The sequence below is a fragment of the Coenobita brevimanus genome, chromosome 71, assembly GCF_032717465.1.
Source record: "Coenobita brevimanus isolate Jiangsu-jjx chromosome 71, ASM3271746v2, whole genome shotgun sequence".
Lineage (NCBI taxonomy): Eukaryota > Metazoa > Arthropoda > Malacostraca > Decapoda > Coenobitidae > Coenobita > Coenobita brevimanus.
Genome location: NC_137024.1, coordinates 58811652 through 58829366, shown reverse-complemented (window position 1 = coordinate 58829366; position 17715 = coordinate 58811652). Strand labels below are relative to the sequence as shown.

General features: G+C 42.2%; 1 protein-coding gene across 1 annotated transcript in view; it reads left to right on the top strand.

Moving 5' to 3' along the window:
- The window catches only part of LOC145406805 (uncharacterized), an 87129-nt gene that overhangs the window by 24446 nt on the left and 44968 nt on the right, over positions 1-17715 (top strand). Inside the window, exon 2 of the mRNA XM_080277902.1 lies at positions 11012-11281. Coding sequence (XP_080134028.1) covers positions 11012-11281 — 270 coding nt within the window. The remainder of the gene's footprint in view (positions 1-11011; positions 11282-17715) is intronic.

The window sequence follows — 17715 nt, the reverse complement described above, 5'->3', positions numbered from 1 at the left end:
GGGATGGATGGATGTAAATGGATAGTTTGATGGATGAATATGTAACGAGATAAATAGATGTATGATAGATGATTTAGATTTGAGGACATGGATAGATAAATGGCTGGATGGATAGATAAATAGCGATAGATATGAATGGTTGGATAAGTAGATGGATGAATGACGAGAATGAATGAATGGATGGATAGTTGGATGACGGAAGGATGGATGGATGGATTGACGGGTTGCATGGATAGACAGACAGACAGACACTCAACCAGCCAGATAGATAGACAGATAGATAGATGGGTAAGCTGTGTGTGTGGATAATAGGGTAGGCGAGAGAGAGAGAGAGAGAGAGTTACACCCAAACCACATTGCAAGCTGGGGCGTTGTTGTTTGTTTGTTCGTGTTCCTCCTCCTCCTCCACCATCATCATCATCATTCTTCTCTTCCTACGAACATCAGTGACATTTAAAAGTAGGAATCGGACAAGGATAGCCGCCCTCCCCCCTTCCCATTCCGGCTACGCCCCTGGGTGGATACTAATGAGATCCAATTAACAGAGTGGAATTATAAGCGATCTAATTCTATGTCTACTTACGTATAGAATTTATCTGTTTTATTGTGTGTGTGTGTGTGTGTGTGTGTGTGTGTGTGTGTGTGTGTGTGTGTGTTAATCCTTCACTGTTTTACTAGGATGAATTGCTCCGTTTAGAAGTTGCTACGTTTTATGTTATTATTATTATTATTATTATTATTATTATTATCATTATTATTATTATTATCATCCATCATCATCATCATTACTCTCTCTCTCTCTCTCTCTCTCTCTCTCTCTCTCTCTCTCTCATCTGATTCTGGACACGAACTAGCAAACCCGTTCCCAAGGTCCAGTAGTTGACCATGATACACCAAAAGTGGACTTAATCTGGAGCCTTCACACCCCACCACTTGGGTACTAATCTTTTTTTATTATTATCATTATCAGACGGAACTGGGCCATTTGTGTGAATTTCTATAAGATTTCAGGTAGGAAAGAGTCTCCTTGGTTGCTAGTCAAATCAGTCCTCTCATCTTTCTCTCTCTCTCTCTCTCATTGTGCGAATGGATCAAATTATTTATATAATCGGTATCTATCAGTGTCTATATATTTATCTATCTATATATCTATCACTGTCTGTCTGTATGTATGTATCTATCAGTACATCTGCAAACATCTATGAATGTAATGTATGTGTGTATGTGTGTCTTATGTATGTATGTATGTTTTATGTATGTACGTATTTAATGTAAGTAACTATTTTTATCTATCTGTATCATTATTTCTGTCTATATCTATCAGACTATGTATCTATCTCTGTCTGTCAAGTAATGTTTGGTAATTTGTAACTTTATAAACGCTGGGCGCCTGAAGAAGTAAGAAGTAGAGTTTGTGTGTGTGTGTGTGTGTGTGTGTGTGTGTGTGTGTGTGTGTGTGTGTGTGTGTGTGTGTGTGTTGCTGCTTGTTTCTTGCACGTCATCGCGCGGGTGTATATCAAGGTGTTGTGACGAGTGTGTGTGTGTGTGTGTGTGTCAGCCGATGTAAGCTACACACACACACACACACACACACACACACACACACACACACACACACACACACACACATGCTTATATAGACAGATACCGTAGAAATACACACATGTCCAGATAGACAAACATAGATATATATATATACAGTAAATTGATAGATACAATAAACAGATAGATAAATTGATAGATTGAAAGTGAAAGAAGCAATCGATGACCTTGATATGTATGATCCCTTAGCGTCATGTATTTAATTATTTATTTATTTATACGATGTTCACTTGTCATGGATTCTGCCGTGCCACCCAGCTAAAAAAAAAAATCAATATATAACAGCATTATTATAGGAGAAACAGTATATCCAAAAATCCCCCCAAGGTTTCCATTATAAAGAATTGAACCCCATCCTACGCCAACCCTCCTGGACCCTCCCGTGCGATGCTCATTTGTCTCCCTGTCGCGTCGTTTCCCGCCAAGAAAACTGCGCCTCATGGGAATTTCTTTTATGTATGACTCACTCCACATCCTTCGTAGAGAAAATCCGTGACCCGCAAAATCATCTACGGTTGTGAGTCTTTAAAATGACGGGAGATAATTGTTAGGAGGATTATGATTAAGGAGAAAAATGCGAATATATGAGTCGGCCGTCAGATGAAAGCGTTTTCTGAGAACGTATTATTTACTCTACTCACTCCCCATCTTTCATAGAGAGAATTCATCACTCAAAAAAGTCTGTAATCTCTTAAATGGCGGGAGATGGTAGTTAGATAAGCTAGGATAATGAAGAGAAATGTGAATACGTGAATTAGTGTCGAAGGAGTGTGCGTGTGTGTGCTTTGTGAGGGGTGATCATGCATTCATCCAAGGCAGGTGGTCAGTCAGGCATTTAAAGTTTTCTCACGTTTGTCTCCCTGCGTTCTCTCTCTCTCTCTCTCTCTCAGTTTGTTTACTCATAATTTCCCCTAGCTCCTGCTACCTTCATGCACCAATACTCCCCACCCACACTCTCCCTCACCTTTACCCCCCCCCACACACACACTGCTTTCCCCCCACCTCCCTCACTCTCTCCCCCATCCACACCCACCCCAGTCCACTCCCCCACCCTCCCTTCTCCCCTACCCCCACCCCCACCCCATTGTCAGAATTTCTTCACCCCACATAATGCTCACTTCATTGTGCCTCTCAGTGACCGTGTGAACATCTCGGAGAAAAACTTGAGTCACAGGTGAAAGGGTGTTTGTGTTGTTTGGTTTGTATGTGTGTGTGTGTGTGTGTGTGTGTGTGTGTGTGTGTGTGTGTGTGTGTGATTTTTAAGCCTTGAAAGGACAGAGGAATAAAAAGGATCCCGATCTCTCTCTCTCTCTCTCTCTCTCTCTCTCTCTCTCTCTCTCACCTGGAGCCAATTACCGGAGTCAGATTAACCAGGTCTTATCTCACCTGTTCCCACTTCACCTCAGTCAGTAGAGTTGTGTGGTATGGTGTGGTGGTGGAGTGTGGTGGTGTGGTGTGGTGTGGTGTTGTGGTGAGATGGTTTAATATTGTAGTGTTGTGGTGTGGTAAGAGTGTGGTAATATAGTGTGGTGTGGTGTGTAGTGTGTGTGGTGTGACGTAGTGTGGTTAGATAGCGTGATGATGTGTCGAAGGAGAGAGAGAGAGAGAGAGGAGCAGAAGAAAGAAGTAGGGGGAGAGAAGAAAGGGAAAAGTACAAATTGAGAGAGAGAGAGAGAGAGAGAGAGAGGAAGTGGACGGAAAAATTACAGTACTGTATTGGACGTAATGGGGGAGGAGGTGAGGGAGGTCAAAGGGGAGAGAGGGAGAGAAAGGGAGGGGAGGAAGGGAGGGAGAGAGGAGGGAGAGAAGGAAGAGGAGGGAGGGAATGTGAAGTACAAGAACGAAGTGCAAAGAGGAAAAACAGAAACATAGATTGACCGTGTGAAGAGCATTTGAGAAAGACTTATTATTATTATTATTATTATTATTTACTGGCGGAAGTGGGTCAGAGAAGAGAATTATTACCACCTTGAAATTATACTTATTGTGAAGAGAGTACAAAGGGATTACGTTAGTACAAAGGGATTACATTAGTACAAAGGGATTACATGAGTACAATGGGATTACAAAGGTACTCAGATGTTTATTCCATGACTGAAAGACAAAGGATAGTAGAGCAAGTCCAAAGGTGTTTAAGTTGAAGGTGTTGTATCTTCTATATATTTTCAGATTTGTGTTTAGATTCTAGCGTATGTTTTGTCATATTAACCCATTTTAAGGAAGCAGGAGGGGGAAGCCGAGGATGAGATGGAGGGATGGGGTGGAGAGGTATATGAGAGAGGTGGGGTGTGTGTGTGTTGTGAGCAGGGCAGTGAAATGGCGGGGGACAGGGCGACGTGGAGGCGATTTGTTTGTGGCCACCCCGTACGGGATTGAGGCGTCTGGCGATAGATGGATAGAGATTGATAGGTAACACATACGTACACAGGTAATCCTTCAGTTTGCACAAAAGCTATATATTAATCAGAGAAACTTATTTTAAAGATATAAGTGTTCATCCTCCTTGTGCTTTCCCGTCCAAATGAATCTGATGGGCAGGCCTCATGGATGGTTTGCTAGTATCGTGTTTATATAGTGCGTTTATTTTAAGCTGGTAAAGATCCCTGACTCCTTTCCCTAACGCCTTTAAACCCGGTTGATGGCCTATATTGTAGTTAGATTTGAGGATCGATTTGACTAGTAACCAAGGAGATTCGTTCCTACCTCATCATCAAGGCTCATCAATTTTCACGCGCTCACGACATAGTATTCAGAGTGATAATGGCCCAGTTCCCTCAGGTGAAAACAAACAGACTTTAGTTACACCTTTGAACTCTGGAATAAGTGTTTGTGATAGATAGATAGATAGATAGATACTCTAGATAGGTAGAAAGATGGCTTAATGGAAACTGAAAGGGAGAGGGGAAGATGGGAGAGAAGGAAAATAGATGTGAAGGAGAGAATGAAGGAAAAGAGTGAGGGAGGGAAGAAGAGAAAGAAGGAGGGAGGGGTGAGAGGTGAAGGAAGGACGTGGAGGGGGGGAGGAATGGTGGGGAAATGATGGAGGAAGGGAGAGAAGGTGGAGGGGGAGGAAAGAAGAAAGGGTGAGGGAGGAAGGGAGAGAAGGAAGGAATGACAATTGCCTGAGGGGAAGGAAGGAGTGAGGGGGAGGGGGAGGAGAAAGGAGAGGGAAGGGGAGGGAAGAAGAGGAGGGGGGAGAGGGGGAAGGAAGTGGCCAAGGAAGGAACGACAGAGGGGTGAGGGAGTGGGTGGGGGTGAAGGAAAGGGTGAGGGGTGAGGAAGGAGTGTCTGATGGGGAGTGCGAGGGAGGGGTGACACACACACACACACACACACACACACACACACACACACACACACACACACAGTCCTCAACAACCCCTTCAGTACGAGATCTTTCCTGAGCGAGTAAAACCGTAAAAAAAAAAAAAAATGTCATTGGCCTGAAAGGGTTAATGATATTTTTGTAATTTAACATTAGTATCATAAAAAATAAAATTTAAAATAACATCTAATATGCAAAATAAATCGGTAAGGAGGAGGTGCTGAGAAGCCTCTTTTTCCGGTCTCGAAACCACGCCAGGTGATTTCCGTGTTGTCTGTCTGTCTGTCAGTTGGGGTTATGCTCTCTCTCTCTCTCTCTCTCTCTCTCTCGAGCAAAAAATAAAAGAAGGAAAGGGAAGGAGAGAGACAGATAGATAGATAGATGTACAGGATTTGGTTGCTAGGAGAGAGAGAGAGAGAGAGAGAGAGAGAGAGAACTGGTAGGCATGCTAGCAGAGATAATTACTATGTTGGGTGCTGCTCAGTGGCCAGCTGCTGCTCTCTCTCTCTCTCTCCTACATGTCAGGTTTGCTTATCCTTACACAAATAGCCACCACCTCTCCTCCCCCTCCCCCTCCCTCATCTCCCTTACCTCCCCCCTCCCCTTTCCACGCGACTCCAAGAAGCTGTCGATGGCTTAGAATAGGGGAGGGGAGGGGAGGGAGGGGAGAGAAATGGGGGAGGAGATGAGGGGGAGGGAGGACGTGTATGTAAAGAGGGGAGAGGGGAGGAAAGGAGAGCAGGGGAGTGTGGGAGGGAGAGAGGAGGGAGTAAAGGGTGAGGGAGGGAGGGAAGGAGGAGCTAAAGGGGGATTTGAAACTGAGAGGGGGGTGAGAGGAGGGGAGGGGAGGTTAAGAGTAGGGGATAGGGGGAGGAGAAGGGGGAGATGGGGGAAGAGAGGTAAGGGAGGGGAGGGGAAGGGAGAGGGGTGAGGGTAGGGGGTGTTAACAGCATTACACGCTCCCTTAACAAGCTTACCAAAGGAGGAGAGGGGGTAGGAGGGGGTGAAAGGAGGAGGGGGGTAGGAAGGGTTGAAGGCAGAGGGTAGGGATCGAGAGAGAGAGAGAGAGGTGGAAAGTAGGGGAGGAGAGAAGACAGAATAAAGGTAGAGAGAGAAAGAAAAATTATATCATTATCATCATCATCATCATCATCATCATCATCATCATCATCATCATCATCATCATCATCTGTACAAGGCAGTTCGTTCTATATATTTACTAGGGGAAAACTGGAATGGATCACGTAGCGTAGAAAAAGAGTGCAGGGAAATTTTATAGGAAAGGAGAACATATTCCATTTACCTCGGCCCGGAGAATAAGAAACTAATACTAATACTGTGTTGTGTGTTTAGTGGCAGGGAAGAATTTAATACACAGTCCGTTCCAATTCTCTTCCTATCTAGACCATTTCTGAAACACTCCAGCGTTACACTACCACCACCGTAACTGGCTGTCACTCCACTCATCCACTACTGTTCCCAAACCATTCCTTTCTCGTCTCCATGCTGTGACGAACCATTTCTAGTCTGTCACCATTTTGTTTAGCTTGGGTTGTGTCTGGGGGCTTCGTGGTAACTGGGGTCGTGTACCATCCACTCACCCAATTTAGTGATGCTTTGAGGAGACTTCACACTGTCTGACAAGCCAAATGGTTTCCTGTAATCCCTCAAACCATTTACTACATTGGATTGTAAACATATGACCAGTTGGACGCCTGGTGGTCTAGGGGGTTAAGACTCACTCAATGGGGCCTGCAAGGATTTTCATGTAGGAGATGGGTGTAGTTTATATCCTACTTAATGCCACTCAGGCGAACGAGGCTGGTCATCTTTCCCTTAAATATCGGACTGAGTAGCCTAGCCCCAGGCCCCTACTCTTCTGATGGGGCAATACAGAATTAGTTAATATGAATGGATGGCTAATGTATCTCTTTCTAAATCAGTTCATCCAGGTAAACGCCTTAATTATATCACCTTTCTGCTCTCCTGTTATTCTTACCATTTTATTTTGTCTTTATATGAAGGGTTCCTAATGGCATATATGTGTATTATTATTTTTATTTTATTTTTCCTTTACATGTTCTAAGTAATTTATGTGCATGAGAGAGAGAGAGAGAGAGAGAGAGAGAGAGAGAGAGAGAGAGAGAGAATCAGTACAAGGAAGGTCGAGCCAGTCTTACAGGTGTGCTGAAAATTGAGTGGAAAACGCAGGTAGTCAGGTAAGAGAGAGAGAGAGAGAGAGAGAGAGAGAGAGAGCAATTAAAGGGCTGGGGTGGACCACTTACTGGTGGGAATTGCCTGAAGGGGGTGAGGGGGAGGGGGTGAAAAAGAGGAGAAAGAGAGTAGAGAAAGAGAAGAAGGGAGAGAGAGAGAGAGAGAGAGAATGAGGGGAGAGTAAGAAAAGAAAACAAAAGGAAGAGGGTAAAGAGAGAGACTAGAAAAAGAGAAAGGTAGACAAAGATGAGAGAGAGAGAGAGAGAGAGAGAGTTACGACGTTGGTATAAGAATAACAGATTGATAGGAAAGTGAGGTGACGTGTTTTACGCTCTCTCTCTCTCTCTCTCTCTCTCTCTCTCTCTCACACACACACACACACACACACACACACACACACACACACACACACACATACAGCACTTGACAGGCACCCGGTAATTGACCTTTTAATTGTCCATTGACCCATTAGAGAGAGAGAGAGGGAGAGAGAGTGAAGTGTTTGTATGATGTTATTGTGTGGGTTAAGGTGAGGTGAGGTCAGGTGTGCTAGATATTCTCCCCACTCGCTTTCACTCTCTCACTTCCTCGCTCACTTTAATTCTGGCTTACTTTTACCACTTTCACACACTATCACTATCTCACTCCCTTATTCACTTACTTTATTCGTTATAGTCTTTCTCTCTCTCTCTCTCTCTCTCACTCACTCACTCACTCACTCTAACTTTTCTTCTGGCTTGCTTTACTTTCACAGTGTCACCTACTGTCGCTCACTTTCTCATCATTCACTCGCTCACTTTCATTCTTAATCTGACTCACCCTTGCCACACTTGCATGCATTCTTACTTCCCTCGTCTTCTACTCACTGTCACTCTTATTGTCACTCACTCTCTCATATTTCACTCAGCTACGTTCTCTCTCTCTCTCTCTCTCTCTCTCTCTCAGACCAACTCATCTATTTTTTTCCTCCTCCTCCTCCTCCTCATTTATTCCTCTTCCTTCCTCCCCTTCCTGTCCCCTTCCCTTCCTTTTTTTTTCATTATTCATCGTCTCCCCCTCCCCATCCTTCCTTTCTCCTCCCTTTCCTATCATATTCTCTCCTCCCCGTCCTATCCTTTCTTTTCCTCCCTTCCCTCCCCCCTCCCCTCCCCACACAGTAGCTCCAGGCGAATCCCACGACCCATCCCTCCCTCTCCCCCTCCCCCTCGACCTCCCCCTCCCCTTCCCCCATCCTTCTCCCTCCCGCTCTTCCTCCCCGATCCTTTACCCTTTGCCCTACAACCACCCTTGTGTCACTAAGGGTCATTTTACCTCTTAATAATGCGTTGAAGTAAGTGCAAATATAGACCTTGTGACCTAAGGACACAAAGTCGAAAACTGCTGCTAATTCCACTGTAACTGAAAAGCAAAAATAGACCTTATAATTCTCTTTAAGGATGTTTTTGTTTTTGTTTTTTGAGGGAAAGTGATTGTGGGAAGAATGGAAGGAAGGAAAGAGAGAGGGAGGGAAGGAAAGGCGGGAGGAAGGAGAAAAAAAGAAAATTAGAGAGAGGTTGGTGGGAGAATGAGGAGAGGAAGACCAAGAGGTATTAGGGGAGGTATAAAGTAAATCCTGAGAGAGAGAGAGAGAGAGTCACATAGTTACATAGATACACAGACCACACAGACCTTGCGGTCCCTGCGAGGTGGACCGGCCATAATACTAATACACTGCTATAATTATAAGAGCAGGAGAAAAGGATAGCACAGCAGAAGGCTCTCTCCCCCACCCTCCAGACCCTCCGGCATTTACCGTACAGGAAACAAGAGAGGAAGTAATAGCTTGCAGGACTGAAAATCCTGAAGGAATTTTATAGGATCGGCAGAATGTAGAATAATATGGAAATGAAGAATTTAGGCATAGAGCCACATACTCTGTGCATGCACTTTTTTTTTTTTTTTACTGATTTCTTTATATAAAATAACTGAACAATGTTTATATAGTATATTTGCCATAAAATATTGTGTATACTGATTACTAGTTTAGGTGTATTGTGTTTAATAAATAGATGAATGTAGACGCGAATATGCAGAGAGAGAGAGAGAGAGAGAGAGAGAGAGAGAGGGGTCGAGTCTGTAGTTAAGATGTTATATGGATTCCAATCGTAGTCACACGTGCCATTTCAGTGTCTTGCTTTGAGGTATTGGTCGGTGGAGAGTGAGATGGGGTTAGGTACGGGTGAAGGCAGGTGGGGTGGCCTGTAGGGCGTGTGTGTGGGGATTAAAGTGTGCGTGTGCGTGTATGTGTGTGTGTGTGTGTGTGTGTGTGTGTGAGAGAGAGGAGATAAGAAAGGAAGGTAGAGGTATCACGAAGGGGAAGTAAGGAAGGGTTGAGATGGGAGAGGGGGAGGGAAGAATAGGGAGGAGCGGGTAGGGTAGGGAGTTGGGGGGGGGTATTACAGGTGTAGTAATCCTAACTAATCCCTCAGGAAGCCTAATACCTCCCGTCTTAGTCCATGTCCACGCTGACCCCCCCCCCAAGGATTTGAAGAAGGGGGAGGCTTAACATTGGGTCAGCGTGTGTCAGGGTCTGGAAGGACTGGGTACACACACACACACACACACACACACACACACACACACACAGGAATAGAGAGTGGGTGAAGCATGTTTGGAGATGCACATGCCAAGAGTTTCATGTCTGTTTATAAATCATGCAAGTTTTTCTCTGACACACGTGCATCATCATCATCATCATTATCATCATCATCATCATCTTGACCTTATCCTACCTGAAGATGGCGTGAAGTAGGGTCCACATAGACAAATAAATCTTAAAAAATAAAAATAAGAGCGAGAAGTAATGGGCCAGACACTCACTCACTCACCATTCCAGCTCCCGGAATCCTGACTGTAGTGTGTGTGTGTGTGTGTGTGTGTGTGTGTGTGTGTGTGTGTGTGTGTAGGATTTTCTCATACTGGGGTAAGCGGACAGTGAGTGAAGATTCTGTCTGTCTGTCTGTCTCTCTCATTTCCAGTTTCCGGGACAACCAGATTACGTTCTTCACCTCCAAGTGTTCATTTTCCTTTGTTCTCTGTTCTTCTCAGGCGCGTTATTGTTCTCCATATTTCTTCTGCGCCTTTTTAATTTTTCTTCCTCTGGTTAATGTTAAAATTCTCTTGGATTCCTATTTTCAAATTTATGGATGACGGTTTCTTTATGAATATTATAAATCTTGGCTTGTGTTTAGATTTTTGACTCTCTCTCTCTCTCTCTCTCTCTCTCTCTCTCTCAGAAATTATATCCTGGTGCGATTTGAAATTACATTTTTTTTTAACGTTCCTAACGGTCACTCTTACATTTTAAATATTCTTTGCGTCACGCTACGGGGTTCAGGTGAATGGTATAAAGTTCAGATTTACATTATTTTTCTTTGTATCTCTTTTCTTTGTCATTTTCTTGTACCGTTATATGCCGTTATTTTATATTTTAGCATTTTTCGTTAGTATTTATGCATATACCTGTTTAAATTTGAATTAACGGTAATTGAACGGATTTAACTGTTTTTTTAGGTTGTGGCGAAATATTCAAATAGAAGGGTAACGAGTATTTCTTCTTTTTTTAAAAACTAATTTAACATTTAATCGTAATTACACATTTTCTTTCAGATCACCTGCTGAATGTCTGATTGGCAGAGTAATCGAGTAATTTTTGATTCGCATATTTGAAAACAACGGTAATTTAACGTATGTAACCGTCGCTCCTTTTCTTTCAGGTCTCGTGCGGGATGTTTGATTGGGAGGGTAAACCGAGCACTTTTAAATTTCGTATTTTTGAAAACGTAACGATAATTTAAACGTATGTAACCGTCACTCCCTTTCTTCCTTCAGATCTCGTGGCGGGATGTTCAAGTGGATGATATCAGGGCATCGGGGGCTGAAGCATAAACAGGAGAAGCTAAACAACGCCTCGGTCCACAACAACAACAACAACAACAAGCACAACAACAACAAGGACGACAACAAACACAACAACACCGTCCTGCGCATCACCGAACCCTCTGACGTCACGTACAACAACAACAGCACCCAACAACAACAACAACAACAGCCACAGCCTAATGGGGATGTCAATCAGAATTTGGAGAAGTGCGACAATGGGTGAGTTATTATTATTATTATTATTATTATTATTATTATAGTAGTAGTAGTAGTGATAGTAGTAGTAGTAGTTCTGGTTTTTCTTAGGGGATGGTGTAACACAATCTGACTTATTATCTTTATTATTATTATTATTATTATTATTGTTGTTGTTGTTGTTGCTAGTAATATCAGGCCACATTAACGATAAAAATGGTTATTAAAAACAGGATCCCATCAAAATCATTCAGGCAAAAAACAAAAAATGATGAGGTAAGAATTAAAAAAAAAAAACGAGAAGTGACGTACGCAAATGTAAAAAAAAATAATAATAATAAAAACAGAGAAAAAGAATAACCTATCATGGAAGACGAAATGAGAGAGAGAGAGAGAGAGAGAGGGAGGGAGAGGAAAGTGAAAATATCAGTCATGAGAGGCGTGGAGGAGGGACCTTGCGTGGAAAAGGGAGAAAATGATGACTCCCACGCGCACACGCCATGTCCCTCGTGGGCGTGGAGACATATTGGTTATTTTTTTTTTAATTGTTTTATTATATAGTCTCAAATTTAAGTATATTAATCTCTCTACATATATTTTCGAAATTTGGGAAAGTGGGTGTCGTTTGGGTAAATTTAAAAAACGTGGATATTCTTTTATTTCATTTTCTGCACTATGATTATTTATTCGTAGTAGTAGTAGTTGTTGTTGTTGTTGTTGTTGATGTTATTTTTTCTCCATTCGGGTAGATAGATTGGGGTAGATGTTTCCTGGATTAATGAATTTGAAAAGAGCGTTTATCTGCCTTATGGATTATAGTTCTTATGTTTTTATTCGTGTCTGTTGGTTTATCCATGCCTGCTTTCTCCTGTTAGTAGATAGATAGATAGATAAATAGATAGATAGAGGGATTCCAGTTGGGTAGATGCGATCGATTTGGGCGAATCTGAGAACGGGTGGGATTTTCCTTTAGATAGATAGATAGATGGATAGATAGACACATTGATGGTTAGATAGATGGATAGACAGACTCAGATAGATAGATAGGGCAGATAGACACGAGCAGATAGATAGATAGATAGATGTTGTTGTTCTTTGTAGTTGTTGATTATCGTTTGTGGTATATATATATATTTTCTGCGCCGCTATACGCAAGGTCAGGGAGTGCCTTGGGTGGTGTCTTTATTGTATATTTTCATGCAGTTTTTTTTATTTTGTATTTAGCTTTGTTTTCTGTTCATTTATTATTATTATTATTATTTTTATCGTTACTCTTTGGGTGGTGAAGGCTGGAGTCAGTTTATAAATAACTCTCTCTCTCTCTCTCTCTCTCTCTCTCTCTCTCTCTCTCTCTCTCTCTCTCTCTCTCTCTCTCTCTCTCTCTCTCTCTCAAAATCTGTCTTCTTTCCTTTTAGTGTTCTTCATATGCAGTTAAATTTGTCAATCTATCTGTCTGTCTATCTATATCTATCTATCTACCTACCTTTCTATCTATCTATCTGTCTATCTATCTACCTATCTATCTATCTGTCTCCATTGATTTCCTTGTAGCTTCAGCCTTAATCCCTCACAGACGATAATTGAAGAGAGAGAGAGAGAGAGAGAGAGAGAGAGAGAGAGAGAGAGAGAATCCACTGTCTTATATTTCTCTTTTTCCCTCACCCTTGCTCTAAAAAAATTCAAGTCAGAATTCGTCACATTATTCCGTATCTTTCTTTGATGCGTTTTTCCTTGGCCTCTGATCCGTACGAGGACGTGTGTGTGTGTGTGTGTGTGTGTGTGTGTGTGTGTGTGTGTGTGTGTGTGTGTAGATATGCATGTGTACGTGTATGCATGTGTATGTGTAAGTTTTTGTGTATGTGTATGTGCGAATTTTTATGTATGTATCTGTGTGTGTGTGTGAATTTATGTGTGTTTATGTATGTTTTCATGTAGTATTTGTTTACTTGTTTCCTTTGCTAAATGGTGGGAAAGAGAGAGAGAGAGAGAGAGAGAGAGAGAGAGAGAGAGAGAGAGAGAGAGAGAGTGAGAGCGGAGGGGACAAGTGAGAATTTTGAACGAAATAAACCGGTATGTAAATGTGAGAAAGTGAGTTTGTAAAAAAAAGAAAGAAAGACAAAATAAGCAAGGAAAATATAGGTGGGAAAGTGAGCGAGTGAAAAAGTGACAGAATCGGTCAGTGAGGAAATGTGTGAAAAATGAGCAAGGAAATGTGAGAAAGTGAGCGAGTGGAAAAAGCAAAACGGTGACCCAGTAAAGAAAGCGAAATAATGAGTGAAAATATATAGCGAAGTCAAGCAGTAAGCGTAAGATGTGTGAAATAGTGAGCGAGTAAGAATATGTGAGAAAGTGAGCGAGCGGGAGTAGAGCCCAGGACATTGACTCAACAAAAAAACTACCTCAGGAGTTACACCCTCTGCTTCCTCTAATGTGTGAGAGAGAGAGAGAGAGAGAGAGAGAGAGAGAGAGTTGTGACGGTCTGTTTATCTATGTATTTGAATATTCATCCACCCCTTCTCTCTCTCTCTCTCTCTCTCTCTCTCTCTCCTTTTTTATATCAAGAGAATGAAGGAAGTAAAGCAGAAAATAGAGAGAGAGGAAGAAAGAGAGAGAGAGAAGGAAGAAAAAGAGGAAGTAAGGGAAGAAGAGAGCGAATAAAGAAAAGAGATAAAGAGTGAAAGAAAAAAAAGAAAAAAAAAGACAGGAGGAATGAAGGAAATAAAGAGAGGAAATGAAGGAGGTGAAGAGAGAGAGTTTTAATAAAGAGAGGAATGAAGGTGAAGATGTAAACTTAAGGAAGGAGAGAAGGAGGGATTTATGGAAGGAAAAGAGGGGGAGGGAAGGAGGAGGAAGGATTAAAGGAAAGCAGGTTGGAAAGAGGGAAGGAAGTTATAAGAAGGAAGGAGGGAAGGGAGGAAGTTAAAAGAGGAAGGATGAAAGAGCAAGGAAGGAAGGATTAGAGGAAAGCAGGTTGGAAGGAGGGAAGGTAGGAAGTTAAGAGGGGGTGAAGGAAGAAGGAAGAGGGAGGGAGGAAGAAAGGAAGTAAGGAGAATTGTGGACTTGCTAAATGACGGTAATCTTGCATAATCTGTGTCTCGTGCTGGATGTCCCCCCACACGCACACGCTCACATATACATACATACGTACACAAATCCATCCATCCATACATACACATATATACATACATATAAATATATACATACACACATTGATAAATTCATGCATATGTACGTAAATTATGCATACGTACAAGATTCTACACACGCAGACAGACGAGGAAGAGAGGAAGGAAGGAAGGAAGATAATATGGAGAGAAATAGTGTTGTTCTTTAATACTTGCATAGTCTCTCTTCTCTCTCTCCATCACACACGCATACACCCATACAACACACACTATATATACACACACATGAGTTTACAGTACACGCACGTACATGCGACGTGAATGTGTGTGTGTGTGTGTGTGTGTGTGTGTGTGTGTGTGAGAGAGAGAGAGAGAGAGAGAGAGTAGTGTATGTCAGTGCAGAAAGCATGAAAAAATACATGCATACATCTTCACACACACACACACACACACACACACACACACACAGGCTGTTCCAGTGTCCAAATTAAATGTCTGGGTAACACGATTCTCTCTCTCTCTCTCTCTCTAAAGGATAAGCATTCATGTGTAACTCCCTCACTACACATGTATTGGAGAGCGTGATAGTGTCGTTTGTGCATCATCATCATCATCATCATCATCATCATCACTACCTCATCATCATCATCATCATCATCATCACCACCACCTTTATTATTATCATCATCATCAAAACCTTAAAAAAAAAAAAAATCTTGTATTCCATTTTCACTGAATGTTTGTTATATTCTTAAAAAATTACGAGGACAGAAAACGGAGGAAGTAAAAAAAAAAGAAAAAAATTATTCAAAATACCCTTCAGTCAATTCTCTCACCACAAAACTCTACTTTCCCTGGTCAAAAGTTCTCCATAATGACCACGTAGGCGTAAAAAAAAAAATAATAATAGAAATAAACCCTCACTGTCAATTATCGCTTTTTAATGACAAAATTTCTTCAAGACAGAAAACGGTGGAGCATGACAAGAAATGAAAAACGCTTGAAGGAGGGACTGCGTTCAATTTCCCCGTCTTAAACGCTGCTCTTCGTGTCTATAAACCGCCTCATTATCAGCGCAAGAGCGTGAAATATGGCTAGAAAACTGAGATATACCCCTTTACGGCTCCTTACGCGGAATTTCTTGTAGTCGGATCCAAATTATCGCCAGGACAGAAAACGGATGAGTCTATAAAAAACGGGATGGTGTTGAGGGGCGTTGTTCGAATGTGATGCCGAAATTCACCTCTTCTAGGGCCCGTAACACCTCTTCCTTAGCGATTTATTCTCCACTCTGCCCATCAATATCCCCTTGTTTGATTTTTATGCCTTGTTAATATCGACATAGGTTGCATGAACACCACACAAGAATTTTCGAAAGGATTATTATTAGAGAGAGAGAGAAGAGGAAGAAGAAGAAGCGCATTTTAGGGGAGACTTCGATAAATTTTCCCGCCACAACGTTGACCACGACCGTCGTTCAAACCCGCCTCTCGATCACTTGTAGAGCGTGAAAAGAGCGTGTCGGGGCGGCCATTAGGGAGCCGGAACAACAGGGCGGCTGCTAGTTCGTCATCCATCGGCGCCGGCAGTTTAAAATGGCCCCGGAAAAGAGCAGGAAAGAGAGGAGAAAGAGAGATGGATGACGCCGGAGAGAAAATGACTACCTTGGTTTTTACTCTTTCGGCGCCTATCTCTCTCTCTCTCTCTCTCTCTCTCTCTCTCTCTCTCTCTCAACTATCCATACTCCAATTCCACCTCTAATTGGCAGTTTGGGTTGCTTAATGACTTGTTACGTTAGGCCTGAACCACAAATGTCTTCCTCCCTTTCTCTTTACCGTTACAATTTATTCATTAACATCTTTATTATGAGAGAACTTTTGTTAATTAAATAATATTGTTTTTATGTTAACAATAATATAACTTGCCCTGGTACTAAAGATATTAACCCTTTCACTACTCTAACATATCTGTCTGTCTGTCTGTCTATCAAAATACTGCTGTTCTGCATCCTTTCCCTAGTTACTTCTTCGTGACTAGCGCTATATTCCGCCGTTAAGCTCTCGTTATCGCTAAGCATTGGAGGCTGGAGAGATGGCTATTTTAAGCAGTTACAGTGAGCAGAATAACTTTCAGGAATTACGTAAAATCCAGACGCTTTGGGGAGAGTAATTAGTGTTGTCTTGTAGGACCGGTATGTATCGTAAATGTAAGAACTGAAGTAGTGTTAATTTATGTAAAATTATGTATTTACCAATTACTATTTACAAGACTCATCACTGGAAAAATTTGATGGTGAAGGCTTAGAAGATTTACAAAAGCTTACCCAATAAAGTCTCCGTTCTCCCACGTACGATAAACAGAAAACGAGGCTTCAGGATAAACTGTTGTAATAGGTATAACTTGCTTTTTCATAATGGATCGTCTTTTCCCACTTCAAAGTACCTCTGGACTACTATATTCAATTTGGGAATGAGGTCTGATAGTGCATGGTAAATTAAATCGTCATCTGATCCATCAAGTATAGTAAATCTCTTAAAATGAGTAAAGTTGATTCAAAATAGTAGAATGAATATTTACGCATTCGCGGGGTTAAAATGCTGATACAGTACAACAAAAATGAATAAATAAATAGCCCTTTGTGTATGCGGAAATGTTTGGCTGAGTTAATAATTACGAAAATACTCTCTGCAAACTTAATGTCAGGAGCAAAAGTAAGTGGAGTTTTTAAGCAGTCCAATAATTTCAGCTTCTTAGAACATACGATTAACGAATAAATACAGCGGTGATTCTGTAGTTCTCATTTTCTCTTTCACACACACACACACACACACACACACACACACACACACACACACACACACACACACACCGCTCGCTGGTGCAGTGGTAACGTTCCCGCTTGCCAACTGGTGGACGGGAGTTCGCGCCTCGCTCAGGTTGCGAAAAGTTTCACTGAAGAAGTGGGTGGTTACTGTCCCCCTTGAGCAAGGGGACGGGTGTGTGCGTGTGTGAAGGTCACAGCCTTGCCCTTAGATCGGACTATATGAGCTCTCAGCTCCCTTCCGGGAGGGTAAAAGCTGACGATCACGACCATCAAGTGATCCTGACCGACCCGGTGAATTACACACACCAATCCGAGTGGTCGCAAAACTCTACGGACTTCGTGAGCCACGTTTCAGTATAACTCTACGCACTGCGTCACCCGCATTTCACTAACGAAGCTTCAGTCCGCTGCAGGAGAAAAGAAGTGGCCAAGAGCACCCACTCAGAGGACATAAATCTTAACAAAACTGAGAATGTCGACAGTTGGGCCTGGTGGTTGTGTGTGCAGTT